Source organism: Trichoderma camerunense (genome assembly GCF_050948025.1).
Source record: "Trichoderma camerunense strain CBS 138272 chromosome Unknown V8C40scaffold_1, whole genome shotgun sequence".
Classification (NCBI taxonomy): Eukaryota; Fungi; Ascomycota; class Sordariomycetes; order Hypocreales; family Hypocreaceae; genus Trichoderma; species Trichoderma camerunense.
Window position 1 is genome coordinate 995910 of NW_028145369.1, and position 27799 is coordinate 1023708.

The window sequence follows — 27799 nt, forward strand, 5'->3', positions numbered from 1 at the left end:
AAGTATTTTGGCTGTCAAGTATCTAAGAGGTTCGTATCCAAGTAGCGGCCGCCCCCTGCCCAATTTTGGTTCTAGTATCTTTCTATCTTCGGGACTGATATCAAGGTTGCTAACGAAAGTTCTTTACCTCAACAGGATAAACTGCCCACAACCCCACCGCGCGGTGACAATGCATCGACCAGGATGACTCCCGGGCTTGATTAGCCATTGTGTTTATTGTGTTTATTAAGCCACCAGGCCGCTGTAATAGGCCGGATTAATTTCCTAAACCATTGGTATCCGATATCCTGACAACGAGCTTAGTTGCGCTAACTGAACCACTCTTCAAGCGTGTAAGCGCGCCCTCTAGCCCGTGAAGCCCGCCGGGCACTACTTCATGCGGATGCGCGCTGAACCAGCCTTCATTCAAGCCTCTACCGATGAATCTCAGCATGACGGTTGTAAAGTGCGTGATTCCTACGCTTTGTCCCTTTGAGTTAGGCCAGGTAAGCGCGTCATTGCCAAGGTCTACCTGGCTTGTTTCAACTGCTGAGTTGATAAGCGAAATCCCCTCCGGAATTAGACCGGATGGAATGTTCAGTACAACAGCAATCTTCCCAATAGTTTTGTTTATCACCCGAGAGATGTTGAGAACCGTTTCCTTTTCGCTCACAGCATCAAGGGCGAATTCTGGCTCTATATTCCCCAAAGCTGCTTTGATGGCTTCGACCACAGGTTCGTCTCCTTGACGGTAGTCAACAATTGTGTCGCCACGAGACCTGTCGATGAGTGTCTCTACAAAATCGATTCCCCTTCCGGCAACTGCGACGATAGGATGAATATTCGAGAGGACGGCTAGTTTCACAGCGTAGGCACCTACAGCCGATGCCGCGCCATAAATGATGAATGGCTGCGGTTTATCGCAAGGATCCCAAGGATAAGGGAGTGGAAGACGACGATAAAGCCCCAAACAAGAGGTAATGGCTGCCAATGGAACAGTTGCAGCCTCTGTTCAGTAAAATTAGTGGTTTGTGCATCTTTTCCGAAAAGTGATTTTGAGACTAACCTTCGAAAGAGACATGGTCGGCCAGGTGAAATGCCATGCTCTCCCAAGCAATAGCATACTCTGCCCAGCCCCCTCCTGGACTCAATGTTTTATGGAAGACACCCACTCGGTCGCCAATCTTGAACTCGATTACACCCTGACCAACTGCATGAACGACTCCTGAAAAGTCGTCGCCCTCGTTGGAATAAGTGACTCCGGGTACGGCGCCATCTGCTACTTTCCAGTCCTTGGGGTTCAGTCCAACGCAAGCCACCTTGACAATCATCTGAAAGGGTCCCGCAGTTGGTATAGGGGACTCGACAACATCAACCTTGGGCCCTGGATATGCGAGTGCCTCCTTCATTCTGGATATTGGCGCAGAAATTGACAGACGGGATATCCTTTATTCGCAGCAGAGAGTTGATTCTCCTCTTGGCTAACAAATATCGCCGGAGGCTCTTTCCTGAGTATATGCTCTCAAAAAGAGTATTGCATCATTTATTTTCACGATCATAAAATCTTTATATAAAGTCTAATGCGGACTTTAACAGACAACGCCATCTGTCTCATGCATCATTAAATCGCGACAAAGCGGATATGGGAATAACTATTATTAATATTTCCGTAATTGGGAATTTTCATGGGAATATTGGTCAGGTACCCCTTGAAGCTTAGAAATCGTTAATATCAAGAACCTACCCGTCCTTTCTCTTTCTGGCCGTGAAGTTCCAGTAGTGCCCATATCTATGCTCAAGAAGGCAGTTCATGAGTGGGGCATGGAGTTGCAACAGTTCTTAGAAAGGCATTACATAGAAGCTTCCGCCTCCGCAAGTCCGCATCACAATCCTGAACGTACGCAAATACATGTATGTAAAAACTAAGCTTAAAGTGCATATGCCCCGTGGTTCATGAATGAATGGATTACTTGTGGTTTCGGGTCAGTAACTTTACGTTTTCACCACCGCAATTGCACTAGGGTACTAATGGCAACGACATAGTGGAACTCTACTCGAGTCCAAGTATCAAATATAAATATGCATTAGGCAACAAATCTTTTAAACTTGCTGCGTCAGGAAGTGAGCATTCTACAAATAAACTAGACCTTTGTGCCGGAGTGACCAGACTTAGCTCACTATTTCTAGCTACGGTAACGTGTAACACCAAGAACCACCAGAGGAATATTGATCTATTTGGTTAAAAAGGGCAGCGACAATCCTATCCGAAATGGGTTGCACATTCCTTTCAAGATCAAACAACTCAACAAGACAAAGTAACAGACACCAAGAACCCCAAAGCTAGCAAAGCGACCATGAACATCATCAAAATAGCCCATTATGATAGTTAAAGGCAGCAAAACAAGCTTCTTTCCATACTGGTAGATTCGATTTAATATAGCCAGATTTAACACTCATCATATTATTAAGTTCTGCTGCTCGTTTGAACTTCTTGCCCTGAATCTTTTCACAGTCTTGTCGTTGTTAGACTTCACGGATACTTGATGCTAGACTGAATCTATAGAAAGCTACTTTCTGTGCACTGCTCTTTGGTGCTATCCGCGGGTCTAATCGAACAAATATAGAAGATGGAGAAAAGGAAAGACTATGGACATACTGTAAGCAAAGGCTGTTGGTTGTTGGTTGGTATAAACTGCGGCCGTGTCCGGTTTGCGCCTAGTCTGGCGGAGTTACACCTCTCGACAGCAAAGATTGAGCAATCATGAAACATCGGGCAAATGCACGATCCTTTCGGCAACGATACAATATGAATTCCCTCATCAGATGTGGAGAAAATGACTGATTGAAATCTGTTGGCATCGGCAGGCGACAGACCGCATTGGCCATCCAGTGACCCTCTCTGATCCTGAGCTCTTATTCTGACTCCTGTTCTCGGCCTCGCCGATGACAACCTTGATAAGCCGTGCGGTGTCTGTCTAGTGGGTAAATCATGCCATGCCGCCCTTGGACTCTCATAATTTTACCTTCTTCTCGTTCTAGTCCTCCAAGGCCCGACTTTTCGATATCATTTCATTCTCATTATCTTAGTCTCAACGCAACATCCTCCTCGATTTGTTTTCATGGCTTCCAGTCAGGATGGGGAGCAAGCCCCTCTTCTACGAGCAACTCATCCTGTCGACAATGCCAGAGAACCTGCGGTTGGCAATGCTCCCATATCGCGTCTGGCTATCATTGTTAAATGTCTTCTGTTGCTCGCCTTTGTCGGTGTTGGAAAGATACTCATTATAAGGCCAATAAACCAGATACAAGAAGACATTTTATGTCACAAGCCCAACATAAATGACACAAATATTTTAGACAACTCGACTTGTGAACAAGACGAATTGTCTCCACTTCAAAGCTGGACAGCCGCTTTTGAAACTATCATGAGTTTTTTAGCCGCCGCGCCATTTGGTATGGCGGCTGATATATATGGACGAAAACGAATAGTCCAATTGTCCATTGCGGGTATCATCTTGGCGCAGGCATTTGACGCGGTTATATGTGCGTACATATGAATCACGACATATTCGAATACGTTCAAACTGACTGACTGACTGACCTTATTACACTGCAGGTGGTTTCCCAGAAACGTTCCCAGTCCACTTAATGGGGTTGAAGGGACTTTGGGCTCTGATAGGGGGCGGTAGCACCGTTCTTTCGGCCATGATGTTTACCATAGCAAGTGACATCAGTCTAGATACGCAGAGGTAAGTTGTCAAGACTTTTTCTCGTTTACTTTTTGTGCAAATTATTAACATCCTTGGCTGGTCAACTGCCTTCTTTTATCTCACGGGTGCTGGAATACTGAGTGAACTGGTCTCCTACCCGGTTCTACTGACTCTTATATATGCGGGCAGCTGGATTTCCATATACACCGGGTTTGGTTGTCTAGCCGCGTCGTTCTTGATCACGCTCTCCCTGCCAGAGACTCGCGTACCAGACCTTAGGAGGGGTGGTTTAATGATGGCATCTGAGACACGAATCCCTTCGTCTTACAACTTTCGACTTACGCAGTTCCTAACGTCAATGGCCGGGTTAACCCGTCGTGTTTTCGCCGAGAATAAGAAGCTAGGCATGCTTATAGTATTCTGTGTATTCAGCACGACAGGCAGCAACTTACGACTCCTCGTTACCCAGCAATCTTCACAGCGACTCGACTCCGCAGACCTATTAGTGAGTTTAACATGTTCTGCGAAAGGCGTCTATGAACCATCTTCTATCACTGACCACTTGACGTAGATACTTCAATCGATAACTTGGTCCAGCATGTTGAAAGTCATTTTGTTGACCATGATACTACCGCTGACCAGCCGCTTCCTGATCGAGAAGCTACGCTTTAGCCCACTGGGAAAGGACATGTCTATCTCACGAGCTAGCATTGTAGCTCTTGTAGCCGGATCTTTGGGGATAGCAATTGCAAAACATGCCCAGTCAACCATAGTGATCGCAGCCATTTACTTCTATGCTCTTGGGTGTGGCTATAGCCCAGCTATGTATAGCCTCCTTAGCCTTCTGTCCGGGGGCGATCACATTGGCATATTGTACGCAACTATTGGCGCAATGCAAAGTATAGGTACCTTTATTGCCGGACTAATATTTGGGGTCTCGGTTGAAATTGTGCCATTTATTTTCACATTTATTTTCCTGGCTGTTGTTATGGGTACCTTATTTTATTTAAAGTTGGAAGAGACAGAGGAAGGAGAGCCGATTTGGATTGATATGGATTATCTTGAATCGCAAAACAATTGGTAAACTAGATCTTAGGTATTAGGTTAGAGTCAGAAACCTTAATGTTTTGGTCAGAATCTTGTAGCTCCAGGTTTGGAGTCTTCGATGACTTGAAATCGTGTTACACGAGAGTCTATTCATATAACCTGGTTTCATCCAAGTTTTCATTGTATCCTTCAGTATCGTCGCTTCCCTCTGCTCTCGCCTTCTAAGCCACTTTATGCAACTCAATTCTCGTTTAGGCTCAGTTTCGCAAAGAAGCTGCTCACACACCCTTCGGCCCCATCACAGCCTACGCAGCTATCTATTTCACCTTTCTTACTGTTAACTGGGAGAGAATCTTGGTGTAAAATATGCACTGTTTGTCGCTAGTGCTGTTCTCCCCCAGTACCAACAGCAGTTGGACTTGGAATTGAGATAACCAGCTCATTCACAGCTTATCTTCTCAATAATTGTTGCAAATTACAGGTATACTGTACTATGATAACCCGATATAGCTCAACTGGATTATAGTAAATTATTGTATATTACGATCATCCCTTCTTTGCATTCTCTTCCAATCAGTAACAAGGCTCAATAGTGTAGCAGTTGCTCACTTCAGATATGCACCTTCTCCTCAAGCAAGGATTTTGGTTAAGCTTGCAACAAAGCCACTAATAATATCCGGAATGGGATTGCATTCTAGTATTGAATAAAGGGGATGATAAGCTCAGTCCAATTATAAGGTACTGTAGCTTCGCATTTTGGCGTAGCGAGCGAATTAACCCACCCCTCCCCGGGTAGGTCACACAGATAATACCCGGTAGCATCTGTATCTTTGCACTGATAGAGTATAACTATCCGAGTTAATTACGTGGGCGGATGATGCAACGTTGGCCAAGCCCCCCCCAACCTCCAAAATATCCCACCGGAGGCGAATAAGATCTAACGAAGCAATCGCATTGTACAACAAATGCTGCACGAGCCTCATTTCGCAGTGACCTCACACTTCGTGCCCCCGCCTCGCTGGACTGATGAAAGTAACCAGCCGCTTCCCCCAAGCAACTCGATTCACCAATTCTTCCTACCTGTCCAGCCTGTTGCGCTGTCCCCCCACCCCCCATCTCAAAGCGATCCAGACTGCTCTCTCCTCTCTCTTCTAGTGACTGCATGAAGTTCCTTCAGTTCCTCTCATTGCTCTGGAGCAGCGGCCGACCGACCAGCGCGAAATTTCAGATACAACAGCCACCTTACGATCGAAGTATTTGCCCTCTGCCTCAGTGTTCTTGCCCTAGCAGTCGCATTTCATTGTCCCAAGAAGAATCCATGGCGCTCAAACCATTCGACCTCCTTACCTCGACGGCTCACGACATTCAACAACTGTTTGACCGTTCTGAACTCAATGCAGAGTCGCTGGTAAAGCAAGTCTTGGATCAGGTCAACAAGCACAATAAAAAAGGACTTCACCTGGGTGCCTTGATCTCTGTCGCTCCAAGACAGCAGCTCCTAGAGCGAGCGCAGTTTCTTGACCAAGAACGTGCCGCCGGAAAGGCTCGAAGCCCACTCCATGGTATTCCATTCATTGTGAAGGTATAAGGTTCTTTTAGTATCTTCTCCGTTTGTGCTCACCAATCCCCTAGGATACAATCGCGACCGATCCTCAATTAGGCATGGACACAACGGCTGGGAGCTGGGCTCTCGTCGGCTCTCGGCCGCCTAGGAACGCCCCTACTGTACAGAAGGTATGCGGAACTATTAACCGCTAGTATCGAAAGGGGAGTTGGCTAACCTCATGCTCAATATAGCTTCTTGATGCTGGGGGCATCCTCATTGGCAAGGCTAGTTTGACGGTACGTGTATTGCCTTTCTCTGCACAGATGTGTGGCTGACGGTGATACTGCAGGAATTCAACAACTTCAAAGGGAAAGATCTCATGGATGGATGGTCTCCCGTCAACGGCTATACTCGCTCAGCGTACGTCAGGGGACCTCTCAAATTAGATGAGGGAGCAATGGGCCACTCAGTAAGCCTCTCTATCCTTCCGTGAGCGAGCCGGTTCGTTAACTTCTTTCTTTGACACCTACCGGTTCATCTTCAGGATCTGCTGTCGGTGTATCTGCTGGGTTCGGCATCGTGTCTCTCGGTGTTGAAACCGACGGATCTGTTGTATCCCCAGCCTCTCGTGCCGCGCTCTATGCTATGAAGCCGACCATTGGAACCGTCTCCATGGATGGGGTAATTCCAGTGTCGAAGAGCCTAGACTCTGTCGGTGCTATGGCTAGGTCCCCAGCTGACCTTGTCATGGTCATCGAGATGTTGCAAGCGACAGGATCGAACCATGATGCAAGACTGTCGCAGCTCATGACACAAAAATGGGACGGGCTAAGGATTGGATTTGTGGATGAGAAGATTTGGAAGCTACCAGAAAGTCTTTGCAAACATAACGATGAGGCGCTCATCCAGATGGTAAATCCGCCATTCCTCGATGTCGCATTGCCCTAATATTGTCACAGAGGAAAGATTACCACACCGTAATGAAAGTCCTATCTGATGCCGGTGTCCACGTCGAGTATCCGGTCCAGCTTCCTCCCGGTGACAGCGTTTGGCCCGGGATTGGAGACATCCTATGTAGGTATCTTAGAAAGTCCCGAGTTGCATTGTTTACCAACTCTAACGAGGTTTGAAGCCTACGAGTTTCAGCAAGTCATCAATCACTATCTTGAAACTCTAGATTCATCTGAAGTCGGAACCTTAAAGGAACTTGTCGACTGGAATCGCCAGCACGCCGACAGAGAACTCCCCAAAGGTACGCGTATATGGATGAAGTTCACCATTAGTTCTTATGTTGACGCATAGACAGAATATCCATCACAGTCAAGCCTCGAAAACTCGTTAAAGTGCAAGATCTCTGCCGCCGAAAATGCCGAAACTCTGGCCTTCCTTCGCGAGCTTGCCGGACCCAATGGAATCGATCGAATACTCAAACTGTTTAAGCTGGACGCCGTCGCGTCACTAGCTGACAGTCCGCTATCGAGCGTTGCTTCTGCAGCTGGTAGGTTTCCCCCAGTCTGAATGTGTACAACCAAAGCTAAACATTCTTTGAGGCTATCCCATCGCCACAATGCCTCTGGGTATTTTGGACATGAATGGGCGACCATTCGGTATTAGCATGACCGCTAGCAAGCATCAAGAGGGAAAGTTGTTTCAAGTCATGAGTGCTTGGGAGACTCTCGGAGCTCGGCAGCCACCGCCAGCTTTGATGGAGGAAACAAATCAAGCACAGCTGTAATAGCTTCAGCTCAAATTTGGAGATGGGAGATAGACGGGACACCAACCCCGTAGATTAGGCAATCTTAGCACGAAGATGTAGTACCTTGGCCACGTACATGTATGCTTGGTATGGCTCAAAGTCACCCGTTTCTGCAAAAGAAACTACCATGACTAAGCTCGCCATTCGTCATATAAGACCAACAAACTCCCTCGTGTCAACCAACAAACTTCCACTACCATTTTATCTTTATATCATGCGATATGATGCGAGGAAATATGAAGACGCAATTTATTTCTCTCGAGTACATTGCCGACTTGGATCTCTACAAACTAGAAAAGCCATACTTCCTTACCCAAATACCTGGGTTTGAAGCCGAAGAGAGTACAAACCTGAAGTACTCTACTAAGGATGGCATCACATTGTCTGATTGTCGTGGCCATGAATCTGAGTTCACACTTGATACCCACAGCTTCTCATTCGACCGAGTACCCTTGTCCGTTGATTATGACAAAACCACCCAAGCTGACACTAAGTACATGAGGGACATGGTTGAGTATGCCCAGGAGCGATTCCAAGCTGATCGAGTTATCTGTTACGATATTCGTGTGAGAATCCATGTCCTTTTTTTACGTCGTTTATCACGGTTAGACACTCACACTTGGTATAACAGCGACGCCTTGATGTGCCCATGACTAAGGAAAATAAAGCCTCAAACGACCGGTCTCTTCCTGCGCCCGCAGTCACGGCCATACACATCGGTATACATACACTCCTCCATTTGCTTACCCAGCTCGCACCGCTAACGATGCTGTGGACCACACACGAGACGGCGGCTTTCACCGCATCAAGCGGCATCTAAGCGATGAGGAGCAGACCAATTATCTCAACGGAGGTTATCGGGTTCGAATTATCAAGTAAGGGAAACTGTTGCGCAAGTGTAACATCCAAACTTGCAAAATGACAACACACTGAGATGGCGTATTGCTAACATATTTACCGCCGCACAGCATTTGGCGCCCTCTGTTCCGAAATGTCACACAGTCTCCGCTGGCTTTTTGCGACACGAGAACTCTGCATGAGAGTGACCTCGTTCCAGCGGACCGTGTCTCTCCTGAATATGCAGGGGAAATTTACTATGTCCGACCGTCCACGAAGCAACGATGGTACTGGCTCAGTGAGATGACTCCCGACGAGATAGCCGTCTTTGTTAGCTTCGATTCGGCACACGCGGACGTACAAGACCCAATCAACTGTGAGACACGCCTATCATGCAGGTGTGACGAGCAAAACCAACTAACTTCATGGATGGCTTGAAGACTGTGCCCATGCCTCGTTCCTGAACCCTCAAGCGCCCGCTGAGGCACCGCCGAGGGAGAGTCTAGAGATTCGTCTAATTGTGATCACTAAGAAAGAGGAGTAAGCGCTTTGGGCTTGCATGTATACAGCCGGTCACTAGGAATTGCAACAAGCAAAACTGGCTCAACGCGGGGATGAGGGGGGAGCGACCTATGCGGGTGGACCACAAGTGTGTGTGTAATACGCAACATCACGAAGCCTCGCCTCGTTACGTTAGTATGTATGCGTAACTTTAAAGATATGCTTATCAGTAGGAGATATAAATAATAGCGCGATGGCATTCTAGATGTGAATTTATTGGCTCTACCGAGTACTAATTCCCGTTTGTGAAACTGCAGGTATCCTACTCGTCGGATCTTGGCCGAGTCTGAGGCATGGAAGCAATCCGCAAAGTATATTAGGGTGGAAAAATACCCATGAGACTTGTCTTCAATTTCCACTTGGCAAACTAAAGAGCAAAGCCTAAAACTTCGAGCCTCAAAAAGCGCCCAGTGAAGAGTATCAATCACTTTATTAAACGGTGTGCAATCCCGATGTCTTCCCAACCCATCTCCTCCCATCGAAGGATATTGCTAATGCTTGAGCTTTAGTCAACAATTTAAAACCACCATGGATCCTATTGACCACACCAAGGCTTCAACTCAACTTCAGCAACCCTGGAAAAGCATGATCTCCGTGCCCAAACTGAAGAAGGTGGAGAAGCACGAAGATAAGGAGATTCGTCTTCAGCCTGAGCGTGATCAGCACAACGGTCTCGGCGGCTGATCAATACCTCGATAACGTCAACTCCACTACACCACCGGGAGAAACATTTGGACTCACAAGGAGGGAGATATGGAGTGCTGGATGTGATATAGGCATTTATAAGTTATCTTAAGCTATAACTTCAAGTAGACTCATTAAGATACTTTACATGCCTTTATAAGTTAGTACATCTTATTGTAATTGTATAAAGTCGCCCATCTATTCAAGTGACACCGGTGCCTTCGCGTTGAAGTCCAGGGTATGGAGGATGTGTGAGGCCTCTTGGGAGAGATGTATTCACTCGGAATGTGGCGTCCAGTTCTGTCCAAAGAGGGCACGATCTCTGAATGCCTTTAAGGGAAGTTGGCACCGGAACCATCTACATTAATTAATACCCAAATAATGATAATATTATTAGACCTAGCCTAATTGAGTCGTAAAAACTTATAAGAAATCTGCTATCTCTGGTTGTTCTTATAGGTAGCTGTACGTACATGTACTTGAGCTTATCCTTGGGTAGGCATATCAATGTTTTTATTTGGGTTAATGGTAAGCCAAGACTCTCAACCAGACACTGACCGAAATCCTCTCAGCTATTCTAGATGTCACGAAAACTGAGATGCGCAGCCACCCAGTCGTGATGTAGGAGACCGGGGTAAGATATCACCAGGCCGGTGCAGATCATCCCATCTTGTGTCACCCCCGTGAATTATATGCATGTATGAGTCACAAAGCTTCTTGAAAGTACCAAATAGAATTGGCTTCATTCAAAATAACGCCTTTCTAACTGCTGTAACTGCTTTGGCCGCGGGAGGAGGGCGGCTGGATTGGGGAAAGTCTGGGCAAATGTATCAAGAACATCGTCAAACGAGATAACAAAGAAGCTAATTAAAGGTAACACAAGAAGGTCGTTTTAACGCTGATTCTTTTTAGGCAGTATATCTTCTGTACCTAGTAGAAATCTTGCCAATTATTGTTTTACTTTCTTACATTTATATAAAATTAGATACATTTACTATAAAAAACTTCAATCTATTAAATATTTCTATCGGTTTTGGAGCTAAATGTGGCGTTAAGCCGAATCATGGCGATGAGTGGAACCAACGGATAGTGTTGTGGTACTTCAGATATCTTCTCTTTGTCAAATACCAGTATCCATAAGTTGTATCCAGTCGCATTTTGTTTTCAGTACTCGTCATCTCTCTCCTCTTTATTCCTCACAGCCTATTCGTCATAGCGCATTATGGCAATGCACACAAAGTTCGGGCAGCAAGTATTTGATCCAAATCAAGTTTGTACTCTTTGGAACAAGCCTCCAAGCGTGCCTGTCCCAGTCTTGTAGACTTGATACTGATGAGCAACCATAGATCCCCCTCGACACTGTGTCTCTCAACACCAGCCCCATTCCAACTCCGTCTGCCTCTACCAAGGCCACTACCCCACAGACCAAAGATGATTTAGTGCAGCAGCTACTTTATGACCGAAAGACTTCTCAATTTGCCCAAACCTACGGGGCCTTTATCAAGAAACAACTTGATAACATTGACATAAAAGGCTTCGCTACTATTTGCGACGTTTTATCGATACCAAATAGCCAGGAAGATGAAGGGGTATTGCTTGCCATCCTGACAGTGGTCAATGCTACGGCAGATCATATTCGGAGCACCGATAGCCGTCCCACGTTGAAACAAGTCGCAGATGCTACTTTAGAAAACATCAAAAGAGACAAGAACAGTGCCAATCTTGGCACTGCCGTCCTGCTACCTGAAAATGATCTCTCTGTCTACCACCACGCCATCTTTCTTTCAATGGGATGGCTATCAATGCTTTATGAACCCTCGGGTAAAATAACACCGGGCTTCTTTTCTCTCCAAGACCAAGGGACCACGAAAGCTGGCCTCGTCCGCTTTCAGATTCTTTTAAAGCAGTGGCTTTATCGCCCGCTAGCTAATGCACTCAACGGTTTTGGGACCCCTCTGGCTTCGTTGAGTATCAGGGAACGTGAAGCACAAAACACACTCCTCCATGTGTCTACAGTGACCTGTCGCACGTTGTGTGATATGGGCAACATTATCATTGAATGGAGTAACGTATTGTGCTCCCATCTCGAGTTTGACGCGGCCGAGCGGAAACTTACTCTTTTTCGCCTGCCGTCATATTGTGCCATGTGTTTGGAGTCTGCACCACATTTGAGGCTGTTTGAAAGGTATCTTTTCCTCGCACTGTTTGACAATTATCTAGCTAGGGAATCTCGCTAAAGGATCAAGGTCACTTCCCGACAATGCTCTACTCTCTCACCTTGAGATTAGGAGTCTCCTTCAAGAAATTCTTCTTTCATACCGTATCCTCTTTGGACAAACGAGAAGATCGAGGAATCACTTCCAAAATCACGAAAAGAAGCGCTTGAAGTCAGACGGACATGATATTGACTCTCTTCTTGAACTACTTTGCAGTGAGCCATTTGGCGAGAAAATAAGCAATTTGCCGCCTGAGTTTTGGCCACCGTCCTGCATCAGCATTAGTAAGGATCAAAAAAGTTGCCTCCTCGAACAGTCTGTCTATATTGATAATGCAGACTTTCCAGTTCTTGGGCGACGTTTTCGACATATCCAGGCATTTTCTGAGCGGCAGACTCCAAGAAGTGTTCGAGACATGTGGAGAGATAGGAGGAATCCCATGCAATGGCTTGCGTTTTGGGCAGTGTTGTGGATCGGTGGCATAACCATTCTCTTGGGATTCCTTCAATTAGTTGTTTCAATTGTAGGTATTATACTTGAAAAATAGAATCAACAATTTTTCTTATCTAGAATTACCACATACAAGTTTGTCGTAGTCCTGTTCGCTTTGGTTCTCTTCTCGGTAAGCCTCGCCCTCCAGTTCGCTTCTCAAACGCTTTGCCTCGATAAGGTTTTCATTCATTTTGTCGCTTACTCCATACCTTCTGCCAAATGCCATGCCCAACATGTACGCAACGCGCGCGCGTTCGCCTTTGGCGTCCTTATTAAGCCTGCTTAGCAACTGTGCTCTTTCGAGGTATTCCCTGCGCAATTCCAGTTAACGACTCAATCCATACTAACCATTTCAACGTTTGGATATGCTTACATGGCAGTATCATCCTCCCCCCCATCGTACGCAACACAGCCCAGCTTGTACCAGAGGGTGGAGGTAGTTGGATGCGTTTCCTTCTTCCCAATTTCGACCATGTACCGCTTTCCTTCCAAGTAGAGTTTCTTCGCTCCTTCAAGGTTGCCCTCGTCTCTAGAGAATGTTCCCAATAATAGGTATGAGCTTCAGACAGTCAGTCGCGCTGAGACGCAGGCAAGAGTTCCGTCTGGCTGGAAATCAACTTACTGAGCCAAGAGATACCAATTGTTATCTCTTAGAAACGCCCCTTGAGCCACAGCAAGACGTCGTCTTGCCTCATCACGTTGTCCAAGGCGCCATAAGACCCTGCCAATGTTGAGCTGTGACATACCCACACTGGTATTTATCACCTCACCACAGGATTTCTTGCGAATTATCTCAGCTTTTAATTGGCTTTTTAGCGCCTCGTCATACTTGCATCGTGAGTATAGTAAATTGCCTAGATTATTGAAGATATTGCCGAGCTCTTCGTCATCTGGGGAGAGTGCACTTTCCCGGATATTCATGCACTTAGTAAAATGTTGCTCCGCTTCTGCAAAGTAGCCTTTGTCCATGAAATAAACGCCTCGCGTGTTGGATAAATGCGCAAAGTCGATCGGATCTCTGAGCGTTTCATCGCACTCCTCGTATGCACGAAATGCGATACCTAAGATGTCGTCTAACTGATCAGACCCAGTTTCGGAGAGATACCTGTTGAAAGTCTTTCAGTACTTCACATATCCGGCACAAATTATTCGACAGCTACTTACCAAGCACAGCTGCAAAGTAGCTTGCAGAACGAACTGGTAGGGATAAGGCGCTCCATGCCCTTCTCCACAGAATCGAATCGTCTGGCCAGGCGAAGGACGTGCAGAATATACTTGGAACAAACAGGCCAAGACGCATGCATAAGACGACCTTTTATCTGTTGGGGAAATGCACGATAAAGGAGTTCAACAGCATCTTCAAAATAATTCTGACGGTCTGCCGAGTCAATGCTGTAACAGAACTCATTTTGAACGAGACGATGTATTGTGAATGTGTTCGAATCAGAGTCCTTTTTAACCAATGCTAGACTCACGAGGTCTTCCTCAGCATCTTCAAAACTGGTTATTACGTATTAACGTTAATCCAAGTAATTTGAGCAGCGATTCGCTTGGAAAGAAGTGTACTCACTCTAGTTCGGTCACACAGAATTCCAGTCTCCCAGATATGTCTAATGTCCTTTCGTTATGGAACAGTTCACGGGGAATGTCTTCCGGGCTCAGGAAGCTGAGGATGCCTAAGAGAACGCGGCTGTTTTGCTTTTCCTTCTCGTTGATGGTTCCGAAAGATACAGCCCAAACCGTATCTAGGAAGTGGTTGTAACCAACACCTTGGGTATAACCATGACTACGGTGAAGACGTTTTGGTTGAGTTTTGTAATGCTCCAAAAATCTGCTAATAGAGACATTTCTCTTCAGAATAAAAGCGGCCATCTGATGAAGTGCTAGGGCGTGGCCATTGAGTTCTGAAACAATCTCGGTTGCTGCTTCGTCCTCCTGCGACTCTAATTTCTCTTTCTTAAGTAGGCGAAGGAACAACTTCCTCGCAGTAGCAAGATCAAAAATTTGGACTTCCATCTGCTTGCAATGTAGATGCTGACCGACCGTTACTGACCGTGCGGTAATCAGGACTGTTCCAGCACCAGGCGGCCAATTTTGTTCCACGAGTTCGGGTCTATCAACGTTGTCAAACACCATGAGCCAATTCACATCTGCATGCCAATTAGCAGATAACAAAGGTTATTTTGGCTAATGTCTCTTCTTACGAGATTTTCTCAGCCAGTTAAATAGCAGGATCTGGTTATTCCGTGTGATGCCTGGTTGAGTTCCTCTGAGCTGAAGACCACATGCTACTTTAGTGAGGTCCTCACTTATTGTTTCGGGTGTTTCGGCATGTATCCAAAGAACCAAATGGACATATTTCTTATCGATCTGGCTATGGGCGTAATGTAGCGCGATTTGTGTTTTTCCAACCCCTCCAAGACCATTGATTGCTATCGTAATCACCGTCTTATCGTTTTGCTTCGTGTATTCGCTGATGCTGTGAAGCTCATTTTCTCTCCCAAAAAAGGATGGGTTGGGTCGACTTGGAATGTTATGGAAAGGTAAGATAGCGTCAATGTCATCAGTAAGGTTCGCGCCCGCTTCGATCATCTGCTGGACCTTTGTTCCCTGTTGGTTGCCTGAACTGAAGTCTTTCCACGCCAGGGATTCGAGTTGACCTATCAACTCGTTCATACTTCCCAATATTTCTTTTTTGTCCATCATGATAACTTCCATACCTTCTCACGGCAAAGAAGTTAGAAGACGGAATCAGAAAAGTAAAATCACGTACCACTAGATTGTTTCACCCATGCGTACAAGGAGGTTGCAAGCTTGAGCAGTAGAGTATGGACCTCAACTATCCTTTTCTGAGCGAGAATGAAATGTTTCGACTGTTTTCCTTGATGAGACTCGAAACGTTCGACCTTTTGCACGAACTCTTCGAGTACTCCTTTTACGTCTCCAAGTGATCCATCTGGAGGTGGGTCGGGACCCGGCGTGGCTAAGATGGTACTTTGCTCGGCGATGGCTTCCTATAACTTACTCAGTGAGGCAACACCGGGATCCGAAATGCTTATTACCTTCAAAGTGGCTGCCAGTAAGCTCCAAGAAACACCCAAGTTTACTTGGCCTTCTAATTGGCTAACTGAGTTCGTGCAGAATTCTTGAAGATACTGCATCATGGGAAGCAGATAAAGCATGGCTGTTTTGACGTTCTTTGGAGCCTTTTCAATATCTTTCCACAACTCAAAAAAATCGGCTGGCGGGAAGTCACCCTCAAAGACAACGCCATCCTCAACTGTCGGGAGATCTTTCAGGCTCTCTTTCGACTCGTCTATGGCAGTAGACCATATTTGAGCCCATAGTGAATTATCAGAAGACATCCGATAGAAAAAAGTTTTAAAAGACAATTAAGGGCTTTAATTTCTGTTCGAGTCGAATAATTACAACTATTCTTGTATGGGGTGCTGGTTTGAGATTGTTTGTTGAGCGAGGAAGGAGGCTAGGCTATGACTCCCTACCTACCTAGAGAAGAGCTAGTTAAGCAGTATATGATTTTTACTATCGCACAATGTACCAAAGTTCATCCCAGTCATAAGAGTATTTCACAAAAATCTAGTGGTGTGACATAGCTCTAACAAATGTTGGAACCCGTGGCAAATTTGACTAGAAATAGCAATGTTGTGTTCCATAGAGACTCGGTGTAAGCGCCCAAGGTAAGTCACAAGATAGGCAGAATTAACATGGATAATCATGCTGTGGTTCAACATATCGGTACCTCATTACCAATCACATCTGAAAATGTTTTTGTGTGTAATACTGTGCCTTACCAATCACTGGCGGTATTGGCCGATAACTTCATGTCGTCTCCCGCGGCCGAGTTAAACGACATCAACATGGCCCCGATTTAAAAAATTGATACGAGAAAGGCAATCCAATAGTTACCATTTGTGTGGTTGGCCAGATGCAAGTCTCCAGGAACTCTGTGCAGGGCGTTGATATTGTTTTCTCATTATGCACCTGACCTGTGTGCTGCATAGTGCAACATGTTTTGATCAGCCCCTCATTTGAGAAACATGATCAAAACAAGCCATCAACAGGCATTTTAAACAGGAAATAAGTACATGTGCCAATCACTTGCCCGACTGGCAAGTCCGAAGTGCTACGCTCTCGCTCAATCACCTATTGCTCAACTAAGAACGAAACTTTTTCAAAATATGGCAATGGATTCGTCACGGGTCTCTTCCGTTCAAAGTCTCTTCCATCCTATTCTCATACTTTGTGCTGTTTGGTTTCTGACGCATCGCTTCATTGGCCGCCACCGACTCCGCGTCTTTCCTGGCCCTCTTTTAGCACGAGCAACGAACCTGTGGCGGTACATGGATGTTCGGTCTGGATCCCACCAACACACATTGATTCGACTGCACGCTCAGCATGGTCCAATTGTGCGCATTGGACCTAATACTCTAAGTATCTCGAGCCCAGAGGCCATTCCCCAAATCTACGGAGCCAGCAAAGGCTTCGCAAAGGTAATAACCGAGTTTTCTTTTATTTCACCCGTGTACTCACGCGATGTGTATATTTTAAGAGTGCATTTTACGATGCATTCGCGCAGCATAGTGGAGGAAAGATTATCCCGGCGCTATTTACCGAGAAAAATGAGGAGCAGCATCAACAGATTCGAAGGCCGGTGGCACAAGTATACTTGATGGGTGCAATGCTTGCATATGAGCCTGTTATTGATGGCGTCGTGCAAACAATGATCAAACTTCTAGCAGAGAAGTATGGCTCCCACAACCGAAGAAACTACACAATCTGTAATATCGGAGAGTGGCTGCAGTACTGTAAGAAAACTTCTTCGAGCTATCTCATGACTCCCGCGACCTCTTTCTAACCTAGCCAGTTGCATTCGACACCACTACGGAGATTACGTTCAGCAAGTCCTGTGGGCTCCTCCAGCACGGCCAGGACGTAGGAGACTACATAAAGAAACTCGATGATGGGGTAGACGCAGCTGCTCCTGTAAGCCATACATTTGAGCCATTATCAAAATATAATACTTACTTGGTACTAGCTTAGTCAATTACCATGGCTGCAGCATTTGAAGAGCAAGAACCCACTCAATAGATTTCTCGCCAAAGACAGCGGTTTTATTGTCTCCTTCATCGACGAGCAGATTCGCCAACGGGAGGTAGCATTGAAAGATAGGACATGCAATCGTTCGCTGCATCCAGATCTCTTACATCATTTCCTAGCTGCGGGAAAGTCTTACCCCATGGTGGACGATGCGCTTGTCCGATCATACGCAATATCAAATGTCGCATCTGGTAGTGATGCTTTGTCGATACCTCTGCGAGCAATTATCTTCTTTGTTCTTAGTCACGAGGAAGTGCACAAGAAGCTTATTCAAGAGTTCCGAAGTGCCAGGCTGCAGACGCCAGTTTCCTTTCAGGAAACCACTAAACTGCCGTACCTAGATGCAGTCGTCAAAGAGTCCCTGCGCCTCCACCCACCAGTGGGTCTTGGTCTCGAGCGCATCGTTCCAAGTTCCGGATTGCAGCTCAAAGATAAGCCCTTCATCCCCCCTGGAACCCAGGTATCTATATGCGCTTGGGTTGTTCATCGTGACCGTCATGTTTTTGGAAGCGATGCTGATGACTTTAACCCAGAGAGATGGCTCCGTAGAGAATCTGAGGACTGGCAGGCATATGAGAAGCGCCTAGGACAGATGAAACGATGTACTTTCACATTCGGCCATGGGCCTCGGGCTTGCATCGGGAAGAATCCAAGTCTCTTGATTATATACAAAGTCATTCCAGTGCTATTCTTGGAGTTCGATTTAAGGCTTAAGAGTAAGGATTTATTTACGAAAAATAGTTGGTTCGTTCGCCAATGGGGTCTTATGGTTGATATGAGAAAATTAAAAACCTAGGCACCAAATTTAAAAACGGTGGCAGCGTCAGCTGAACTACATCAACGGCGGCGACCACCTCAACGCGAGGCTGGTTAACCACTAAAAACAGAATCATATAACCCAGATTTAGAGTCCTGGGTACATGCATGTATGTTGTAAAGCATGGGAAACGTTATATCACTACATAAGTAAATAAAGAGAGGTGTTTGACGGGACCCGAAGCTTCCACTACCTTACCTATGATTTATATACTTAATGGGTCGCTTACATCCTCTATACGTGTATGTTCTACACAATTGTGGTCCGCATTAATACGGAAATTCGTAAAACACGATTCTTTTTGCTATTTTAGCATATGAAGAAAGAATGAGGTAAAGGGACCAATGTGCAAAAAAATGTTATTCAAAGAAGGCTGGCTTCACAGCCGTATGCATTTCCTTTTTCTTTTGTGCTCCATTTCTCCCACTGTAAATCGTAGCGTACGAGGCTATTGTCCTTGATCGGCCTGACTTCGTGTTGTCTAGGTATCTGGGACTATAACCATCTCCAGATACGGTTGTCATCCATGCAGAGAAAAGAAGAGATAAAAGAACAGCTAGATAAATAATGTCAAATGCAACAACCTGTTGATGTTCTCCACCGAGCTTTGCATGCTCTATTCTGCCTCTCATGTTCTCGTTTTTTGGGAATTGGATGGGACTTCGAGTTTTCCGCTAGGCAGGACACCCTTGTCTGACCGAAGGATAAGATGAAGGAATTTGATTTTGGACTATGCTGATTGCATCGGCATGTACGGGAAGAGCTTCTCAGAAAGATATCCTGACGAAGGGTTTAAATATGTCCATAGGGCTTTAAAGAGTATACCTATAGTGAAGCAAAGGCACTTGCTCTGTCATAGTATGTGGTACCTACAGTTACCCAGCCAATAATAACATTATAGCACTGTATCTATGGAGTACACTCCGTGCGTAGGTAGGTATCTATAATTCAAGACCAAAAATATTCATACTTCAATGGCAATCGCCATGTTTCTGCCTTATGCGGCCTCCAACAATGCATGATAGCAATAAAACTACGCAGTGATACGTGAACAAGGTTGACGTCTGTATAGCTAGCTGGTATTAGCCATAGCTTAGGATCGGGCCATTGTTTTTCGTATGATTACATTTGAAGCTGACCTCCATTAGCCTTATGCGCATTGTATTGGTCTTGATAGTGTAGTAATTGGACCTTAGCTAAACCACCGCGGTATCCAATGACATACCAATTCTAACCACAGCTTCTTCTCCCTAGTCCAACAGCGACGCTGCCCCCAAATCCTTCCGGCAGGGATTGCAGGTAGTTCGACCGCGTTGTTTGCCCAAAACGGGTTGAAAGATCACCACGTCCCCCCACGCTATTCCCCCTACTGCCCTATGTTATCCTAGGTAAGGCGACGGAGCTCGCGAGGCAGAAAAGTTTAGGCTAGACAGGTATTTACTTCAGCGATGAGCAGCCTTGCAGATACCCACGCGCCATCACATAAGATGACTATAAATTACGAAAGCGACCAACTGTTCATCACATTTGACTACGTAGAGGAGATCTAAGACTTAGCCTTTTATTACCTCCGTTAGACCTCGGCAACCACAATTCGGACTGAGCAATGCACCGTGGCTCGAGAAGAAGCAATGGGTGCGGGGCTTGTCGGCGGAACAAGATCAAGGTGAGGGATGAATTCCGACTGTTTGCGCTCCGCAACGATATCGCTAACATTGTATTGTGTCGCAGTGCGATGAAGTCCGCCCAATCTGTGGGCGCTGTCTGCGAACAGATCGCGAGTGCGTGTATCCGCCTCAATTCCAGTTTGTCGATACGAATACTCGATTCGGGGTGCCTGAGATGGGACAACGACCCGCACTTTGGAAAGCAGGCGCAGAAGATTTAAAGGCTAAGCTGAGCCTGCTTTATGGAGAAGGCGATGACGATGGAATGATCTATAAGTTCCAATTGCTTCGTTACAGATCAACAACGCCCTCGTCATCATCAAGAGACTCCACCCCTCCCGTACCCAATGCTCCCCGTTTATCACGAAAAGAAAAGCTCGCCTCAGCGTTGGTCGCTTCATTCGAAAACCCTCCCAATGGCTACCGGCTACATCATCTCGGGAGATACATGACTGAGATACCGTGTCGCCTTGGTCACAATCCCGCTCTCGATGTCGCAGTAGAGTGCCTTCTGCAGTGTCATACCCAATTACTTGAAGCAAATCAGTTTTCTCAACCCAATACTCAACCTAGTCCCGAGTATATGAAGGCTCTCCAAATCCTACAGAATGTAATTGCAGATCCTGTCTTGGGCACTTCCGCCGACACGGTTTGTGCCACCATGTTGATGGCCTACTATGAGGTAAAACGGCCAAATTTTCTGTGTTGATTTTATACCTAATGTCAAAACTATTCGCTAATTTTGAGCAGATGATTGCCCCGGAAAAGCGTCCTCACCAATACATAGCGCATGCTGGGGGCGCGTCGAAGCTGATATCCGTACGCGGTCCACGGTGCGTACGCACAAGTTTTGAGTATAGTCTTTTTCGCACTCAACGAGGTCGAATTGTGAGTAGTTTGGCAGCCCTACGCTCTTGGTAATATTAGAAGCTTATTTATTTTATTAGGTCCTTGAGGCGTTGCTTCGAGGAGAACACTGCTTCCTACTTACAGATGGATGGGAAGACATCTGCCCTGAGAAGCGTGACGGCATCAAGTTTTCAAGCGTCGACTACCTTTTTGAGAGTATCTGCAGTATTCCCACGCTCGTAAAGTACGTTGTAGATTGGAAAGCTGGAGTATCTGACTTGGGTATGGGCGAGATTATAGAGTATGGGAGGAAGCTGCAACAAGAACTGCGAGCGGCTTCGCCTCGGAGCTCAATGGTTGGCGACGTCGAGGATAATCTTGGATTCGAAGAGCGTCAATCTTCAACGCCAGATGCTGATTTCCCGCTCAGTCTCCATTTCTACTCGTCTGAGGGCGCTATATTTCATACGTGGCGGTGGATGGCCTTGATAATTACAGACCTTTGTCTAGTCAATCTTGTGGCTGATCCAAGATTGCGACTGAGCATTGCCGACACTGCGCGGCGAATCTGCATGTGCTATGAATATGCAAGCTTGTCAAAACCACTTGGAGCTCAGTTTCTGCAAGTACCATTAATCATCGCATACGTCGTGAGCGATCAGAAAGGCAAGAATTGGATTATCGACAAGATTAATTTATTGATGGGAGGTCTTTATGTGACATATACTGCGGAGTACTTAGATTGTATATCGATGATGATATTGAAGAGCATAAGATAGAGATTGATGTATTAATTCTTCTACTTCTTCAGTTTTCTACTAGCCATTCTATGTAATGTGCGAGTGTGCACCTTGTGGCCGTTGCAAAAGCTTCAGGATTGTGAAACAGAAATAGAAGCAACGCCGCGCTCCCCTCCCCCCAAACAATATATATGGAATGAGAATTGTATTCGAAAGAAGAGACTAGTGAAATAGACTGCACCGCGAGAATAAAAGTGATGCATCAGAACGACAGTACCACATTTTATTGCCCTGTCAAGTATCGTCATGTAGTGGTGTCACTCTCAGTAAAGTCCAAGCCACTCCTTGATCGTCTCCAATTGTACTCGTCTCGCCTAGACGAATCTGTTAGCTGCAATATCTCAGATCATATTCGGATGAACCTACGTGGACAACGCTTGGTTTATCGCCTGAAAAAGACGCAATAGACTCCTCGCCATGGGCAGCCTGGCTAGTGATCATCCATCTGGACGCGTTGCGGTCCGGCGAAGGAGGAAATGGATGGATACCAACACCAGTAGTAGGATCGTTCTCTGCATATGCAAATATGATACGAGGCGCTTGAATTAGGTCTGCTGTTGAAATGTGCCACTTTGCCTCAACTTCCGCTTGGGTTGGGGGAACAATCTTGTATAATGTCTCGCAGGTCATAGGATCCGATTCCGTTTGAACAGATGTCGGAGGGTAGATATTTCCTTCGAGAATCTCATTACTACTCAATGGGAAGTAATTGCATAGAAGATAGTTAAAAGGAGCTTTCTGAAGAGATGCTTCCGAAGACTCATTCGAATCCCAGGAGATGCAAGGAACTAGATTAGGCGGGTTTCGCAAGGTTAGAGTTGCATTGACAATGTCGATTGGGTCCTTTGCACTGAGCGATATGTTGACCATTTTTTCAGGAGTGGCGCCGAAAGGGTTTGCATCTGGGCTGCTGTAACTGAGCAAGGGGATCAGTTCGGCGTTAGTAGTAATGACCCCCATTACCAATTGAAGGTCTGCTGCTGTCTTTGGGACGGTGCAGAGATTGAGATCTTTCGCAATGTCTTCTACCTCGCCCACTTCAAGGCATTAGTTGAGAACAATTATAAGGCTTGTAAAACGTACAGTTTTGGAAACGTTTTGCAAGCAAAGTAAAAGCATCTCTCATTTTGGTGGCTGCCGCTGCAGACAAATCCCAGTAGACCTGGTTGACCTAACAGTTATGTCCACTTAGCAAAAGAGCTCTCACGTAAATCGTCTCATAGGAACATACCCAATTAAACCAATCGTATCGCCTCGGGTTCTGGTAGTTTGCTCCAATTGATCGAAGGGGTGGAGCGTACGGTACGGCTCCAAAGAACACTTCAGGATAGTTCATCTTGAGTACCGTGGTCAGGAAGCCACCATATGAGCCTCCAGAAACAATAACCTTGCTATCTTTAGCTCCAGGGATAGTGTGCTTTATATGACTGACAAAGGTCACGGCATCCAGCATGACGTTCTCAAGAGTTAGGGACTTGTACTTTTCGATGGGATCTGTGGCGTTTGACGCATCGCTGAGGCCAAAGAAACGGTGCTCGAGACTGATGACCATGCCGCCGACTTCTTGAGCCCATTCTGGATAAATGGTTCTCTCCTATTCAATGTTAGAATCCACACTTGCTTGAGCACTTGTTCTTCTATATACCAAACAGGCAAATGTTGCAGTCTCGGCTTGCTGATAGTAAAAGATTGGACCCCCAGGCTTGAAGTGAGGTTTGATGATCTGATACTGCTGTTGAAAAGTTCCATTTGTAGTCGAATTATGGTCGACCAGCTGCGTGAAGAATTGGGTTTTGGTTGTACAATTGGGTGAAGCAGAGCTTTGGGCATTAACCGCAATAACTTGGAGACCAAGGAATGCCGGAAGCCAGCACTCTACCGTGAACAAACGCATTATGCCGTTAGATGGGAGTGAAATATAATTGCAGTGATGAGAGCTGATGATTAAAGTAGAGAGAACTGAAATTGCTGAAATCATGAAGTGCAACAATCTGCCATGTTTTATATCAATTTCTCGAGCACTGGACCAGCCACTGCATAACGAGGACGCCGCAATGATGTCTAAATCAGGAAAACAAGATCCTATTCATTTCGACTTCGTGTAGATGTACTATTTTAGTTTGCTGACGCGCCACTTAACGCATGACGCTGTAGAAAGCATCATCATTCAACAATACAATAGTTTGCAGTAGGACATGGAACTCTTTTCAACCAGGAGATCCTGAACAAGGCTTTGATCTCAAATGAAGCACACGGCCTCCCCGTAAGTAGGCACTGACCCGACACGGCTTATTGGGCACAGATTTAGTTGGCTTCCTCCGGCCCGCTTTCATATCCCTTCGCCGGTTTTAGAGCAGATTCCATCGCGTTGTTGTCCCAATCGGGAAATGGTGATCGTCAGGGCTGTGCCAACCTGAAATGGCTACAGATCTTAATACAGGTTTTGCTCTACAACTGACGAAGGATCGCGGATGTAAATAGCATACAGGTGATCTACTTGCATCCTTGATTGGTTAAATTCCTTTGCGGTGCAATTTGTAAATGCTGGTAGAAATTTCGACTGGTTCTATGGTGGGATTCCGAGAAGCAGTTAGTAGGGCGATAGGAATTGTGACGCTGACACCAAGGGGCGAAGCTTGTAAAGCGCGGAATCCTTCCAGCGCTATCGCATCGACGTTATCCCTTTGAGTGCCAAGGAATGCCATGAGACACCACGTATGTTTCGTGTCCACTTTTCTTCTATATTGAGGTGAGAATACTCAATTTCTGACTCCTTGATTGGCTGCAGCTTTGAAGTGTACATAGGTTTACATACGACGGCACTTCCTGCCGTCGTATGTCTCAAAGGGATACACTAGTTCCTGTGATGAGAACTTATATAATGGAGAGAAATTCTCTGCCACAGGTCAATTTTGTAGTGAAACAGTAACGATACCCTGATTCTTATAATTATCTTTCGACGCATTTCTGTTCTGCGTTTGCTTTTAGCCGCTATTCGTGCTGACATTATGGCTGGCGGCGAGGATGCTGAAGTCGCTGCTTATACTAGTTGTACCCTTCAACTGATAAAAAGCCCACTGGCCGAAAGAAAGAACGTCGAAGAGGCAACGCTTAACAATTCTACAAAGCCTCCATTCATTGCTGATGCCGATGTAGACGATGGCCTGGAATTTGCCAAGGTACAAAGTATCAGCCGTCTCTTATAGATACATTGCTGATACGAAGATAATAGCATGAGACTTCTTCTACTCTTGAGGTAGCGCTGATATCGATATTCTCCTTGTCAAAAGTCAACTAACAGTATAAGCTATTCTATGACCTTTGGTTTGTCGCAAACTTGAACGTCTTTTCAACAGTATTTGCACCCTCTACAACCGCTTGATGCACAAACTTACTAATTCTGCCGTCCAGGTCCATGAAATCAACGATGTTTCAAGTCTTGGGTCATTTGTGGGATACATATTGTATGCATATAACCCTAGGACACAATTGCTGATATAGGATGTTGCTAACCTTGTAATAGACTTCTTTGGACGACTTGGCTTTTAACAACCATATATGATGTCCGCTATGTCACAGACAGTGTCTGGGAGCGACTATGCCGTGCAGTGCACTTAGCTGTCATGGTTGGCTTTGCTGAACTCGGTCCGACATTTGACTTTTTCAAGGAAGCAAAATCTGTCTTTCGGGCCATGTGTATGGTTTAAGATTCAAGCATTCACAGATTAATTTGAGCCAATACGCTAATTGATGATAGGCTTATTTCTCATGGTGTCTAGACTCATGCTCGCACTTCAGTATTTTACAGTATTGCTTCAAATTCGCAAGCATAGAGAGACCAGAGTACCACTAATGATTGCAACGGGTATCCATTTGCTATTTGCTGTGTAAGGGAAACCTTTACTTTTATTGACAAACTATCATCAAGAGTACTCCACTTCAGCAAGGAACATACTGACTAGAAACTATGCAGAATATATTTGGCGGTATCCTTTTTGTCCGTTCATGAAGCAAGCTCAGTCGTTGCCGTCAGCTGGTATATTGGGGCAGTAGTTGAGGTCACCATCCACCTTGGGCTCTCTAGTCTCAAGGCTCTCAGCTTGTCTGATACTCATCTAAGCGAGCGCATGAATCTACTTACTTTAATAATCCTTGGTGAAGGTGTGTTGAGACGCATCAAGTCGGATTGGTCATCTGCTAACTGGTCACATAGGAGCAATCATCATAGCGAGGAATATCCAGACTGTCGTGAAAAATACCTTCCTGAAGAATAGTGGCGATATATGGTGTGCGTAATATTCACTTCATCTCATTTTTATTGCACTCTTTATTAACAGCTTTTGTAGCTGCTGCTCTCATCGGGGTTGTCACATGCGCGGTTGCCCTGATCTACTTCATCTACCAGATGTACTTTGATTGGATGCATTCTGGCAAATTGAGTCATAAGCGACAAATGTTTTGGGTTTCCTGGCATCTTCCATTCCATGTCGCTCTAGTACTTCTTCTAGAAGGCGCAAATCAGTTCATTGCTTGGTCTCAAGCGCTTCAGTCGATCAATTCAGCCGCCCAGAGCATCGTCAATATTAATTACGAGCTACCTAGTAGCCCAACTACAAAAGAAGTGGTTCGAGTATTGAATGAAACCGTCACAGAGCTCCTCGAGTCATACCCTCCAGAAGATGAAGTCGCCGCTCTGGACGATGTCGAAAGAACTTATAAGAGCCTACTTACTCTTCCCGACTCCTTTTGGGATGTAAATGGCCAACTAGCCGACAATGACCCAGACATGGTTCGTTGGCTGAATGGCACGAGGGATCTTGCGCAAACTGTCTTCGATGGAATATTTGCTTCGTTTAGTCTCGCGGCGCCTGCAGAGGAGACCGAATCTACTGATGTGCAGTCTGCCACGGCAGCCGCGTATTTGGCCACTGCGAATAAGTTTGAAACTGTCGTAAGTTCAAAATCCCCTTCAAAGGTCCTTCAGCTAATCTGTCCTGCAAGTTTATCTATGCTTTTATCACCGCTGGCCTAGTATTGATCCTGATGACCGTTCTACATGTTGTATCTCAAAAACATGGTTGGTCGATTTTTAACACACTTCGAGCACTGATCACCGTTGGCATGGGCCTCGGGCTTGCATTGACAAGTTTGCTCACGTTCAACCAGGATGCTCTCGCCAACTTTTTACCAACGCCATGGCCACTACCAACCATTACGATCTGTTATTTCGCTGTTCTAGTTCTTAGTCACATACCTGAGCCTAAGCAACTTTTCCCAAAGAGAAAAGCAATATTATATAGCACTCTGGGGAAATAAAAACGATGCTAAGCTAGGGACTGTGCAGGAACTCTGGAGGGATGTTTGTTATGGCAAGGGTGGATAGCGCTAACGTTGACTGTTTAACACAGGACATCCAGGAATAAAGACAACATCGGAAACAAACTGACCTAACCGGAAAGAGCCGTTGTAATGTAGCTATATAGTTATGGATAGTCAATTGTGAAGTATTTTTATATATAAATACCTTATATATTCTGAAAGCACATGTAGTATTGTCTATTCGCAAGGTGCGATAGCTGTTTTGGTCTTAAAGAAACAGCGGCGCATATAGTATAGGTTAATCAAGTAGTTGTACCACGCAAAACGCATTTAAATATGCGGCTATGAAAGCAATCTAGTATAACTCAACGCCCTACAAACAGCCACGAAAACAAAAGCTG

At 45.6% G+C, this 27799-nt stretch overlaps 10 protein-coding genes across 10 annotated transcripts; 7 read left to right on the top strand and 3 right to left on the bottom strand.

The window, feature by feature from the left end:
* Positions 1-256: 256 nt before the first annotated feature.
* V8C40DRAFT_279180 (chaperonin 10-like protein) lies at positions 257-1388 on the bottom strand (the record flags this gene model as incomplete). The annotated part of the gene is made up of 2 exons (XM_083221179.1): positions 257-987; positions 1046-1388. The coding sequence occupies 2 exons, from the start codon at positions 1386-1388 to the stop codon at positions 257-259; spliced, it is 1074 nt and encodes a 357-aa protein (XP_083078906.1).
* Positions 1389-2766: 1378 nt separating this feature from the next.
* On the top strand, positions 2767-4841 carry V8C40DRAFT_229518 (putative MFS transporter). The gene is made up of 4 exons (XM_083212493.1): positions 2767-3522; positions 3596-3727; positions 3788-4194; positions 4261-4841. Exons 1-4 carry the CDS (start codon positions 3099-3101, stop codon positions 4771-4773), a joined length of 1476 nt encoding a protein of 491 aa, XP_083078907.1. The 5' UTR covers positions 2767-3098; the 3' UTR covers positions 4774-4841.
* Positions 4842-6054: 1213 nt separating this feature from the next.
* On the top strand, positions 6055-8017 carry V8C40DRAFT_260263 (amidase signature domain-containing protein; the record flags this gene model as incomplete). Its single annotated transcript, XM_083219114.1, has 10 exons — positions 6055-6318; positions 6369-6470; positions 6534-6578; positions 6632-6751; positions 6827-6851; positions 6905-7194; positions 7242-7356; positions 7415-7534; positions 7589-7780; positions 7833-8017. 10 exons carry the CDS (start codon positions 6055-6057, stop codon positions 8015-8017), a joined length of 1458 nt encoding a protein of 485 aa, XP_083078908.1.
* A 257-nt stretch (positions 8018-8274) lies between these two features.
* Positions 8275-10120, top strand: V8C40DRAFT_260264 (uncharacterized protein; the record flags this gene model as incomplete). The annotated part of the gene is made up of 6 exons (XM_083219115.1): positions 8275-8604; positions 8670-8757; positions 8826-8913; positions 9007-9251; positions 9316-9415; positions 9946-10120. 6 exons carry the CDS (start codon positions 8275-8277, stop codon positions 10118-10120), a joined length of 1026 nt encoding a protein of 341 aa, XP_083078909.1.
* Positions 10121-11342: 1222 nt separating this feature from the next.
* On the top strand, positions 11343-12357 carry V8C40DRAFT_260265 (uncharacterized protein; the record flags this gene model as incomplete). Its single annotated transcript, XM_083219116.1, has 2 exons — positions 11343-11390; positions 11467-12357. 2 exons carry the CDS (start codon positions 11343-11345, stop codon positions 12355-12357), a joined length of 939 nt encoding a protein of 312 aa, XP_083078910.1.
* Positions 12358-12617: 260 nt separating this feature from the next.
* On the bottom strand, positions 12618-16193 carry V8C40DRAFT_260266 (tetratricopeptide repeat protein; the record flags this gene model as incomplete). The annotated part of the gene is made up of 9 exons (XM_083219117.1): positions 12618-12731; positions 12920-13139; positions 13202-13357; positions 13451-13933; positions 13993-14328; positions 14399-14978; positions 15033-15548; positions 15602-15842; positions 15891-16193. The coding sequence occupies 9 exons, from the start codon at positions 16191-16193 to the stop codon at positions 12618-12620; spliced, it is 2949 nt and encodes a 982-aa protein (XP_083078911.1).
* Positions 16194-17027: 834 nt separating this feature from the next.
* Positions 17028-18742, top strand: V8C40DRAFT_272015 (cytochrome P450; the record flags this gene model as incomplete). Its single annotated transcript, XM_083220307.1, has 4 exons — positions 17028-17339; positions 17399-17654; positions 17714-17832; positions 17885-18742. 4 exons carry the CDS (start codon positions 17028-17030, stop codon positions 18740-18742), a joined length of 1545 nt encoding a protein of 514 aa, XP_083078912.1.
* Positions 18743-20198: 1456 nt separating this feature from the next.
* Positions 20199-22089, top strand: V8C40DRAFT_7004 (Zn(II)2Cys6 transcription factor domain-containing protein). The gene is made up of 4 exons (XM_083223323.1): positions 20199-20429; positions 20495-21112; positions 21181-21318; positions 21378-22089. The coding sequence occupies exons 1-4, from the start codon at positions 20370-20372 to the stop codon at positions 22056-22058; spliced, it is 1497 nt and encodes a 498-aa protein (XP_083078913.1). The 5' UTR covers positions 20199-20369; the 3' UTR covers positions 22059-22089.
* Positions 22090-22260: 171 nt separating this feature from the next.
* V8C40DRAFT_279189 (serine carboxypeptidase S28 domain-containing protein) lies at positions 22261-24124 on the bottom strand. Its single transcript, XM_083221180.1, has 5 exons — positions 23725-24124; positions 23311-23673; positions 23163-23250; positions 22446-23116; positions 22261-22393 (listed from the first exon to the last, which is right to left on the bottom strand). The coding sequence occupies exons 1-5, from the start codon at positions 24055-24057 to the stop codon at positions 22343-22345; spliced, it is 1506 nt and encodes a 501-aa protein (XP_083078914.1). The 5' UTR covers positions 24058-24124; the 3' UTR covers positions 22261-22342.
* An 890-nt stretch (positions 24125-25014) lies between these two features.
* V8C40DRAFT_7015 (bacterial low temperature requirement A protein domain-containing protein) lies at positions 25015-27568 on the top strand. The gene is made up of 10 exons (XM_083223325.1): positions 25015-25258; positions 25312-25335; positions 25387-25434; positions 25491-25543; positions 25603-25775; positions 25837-25966; positions 26053-26240; positions 26293-26367; positions 26426-27030; positions 27081-27568. Exons 1-10 carry the CDS (start codon positions 25088-25090, stop codon positions 27393-27395), a joined length of 1782 nt encoding a protein of 593 aa, XP_083078915.1. The 5' UTR covers positions 25015-25087; the 3' UTR covers positions 27396-27568.
* The last annotated feature ends 231 nt before the right edge of the window (positions 27569-27799 follow it).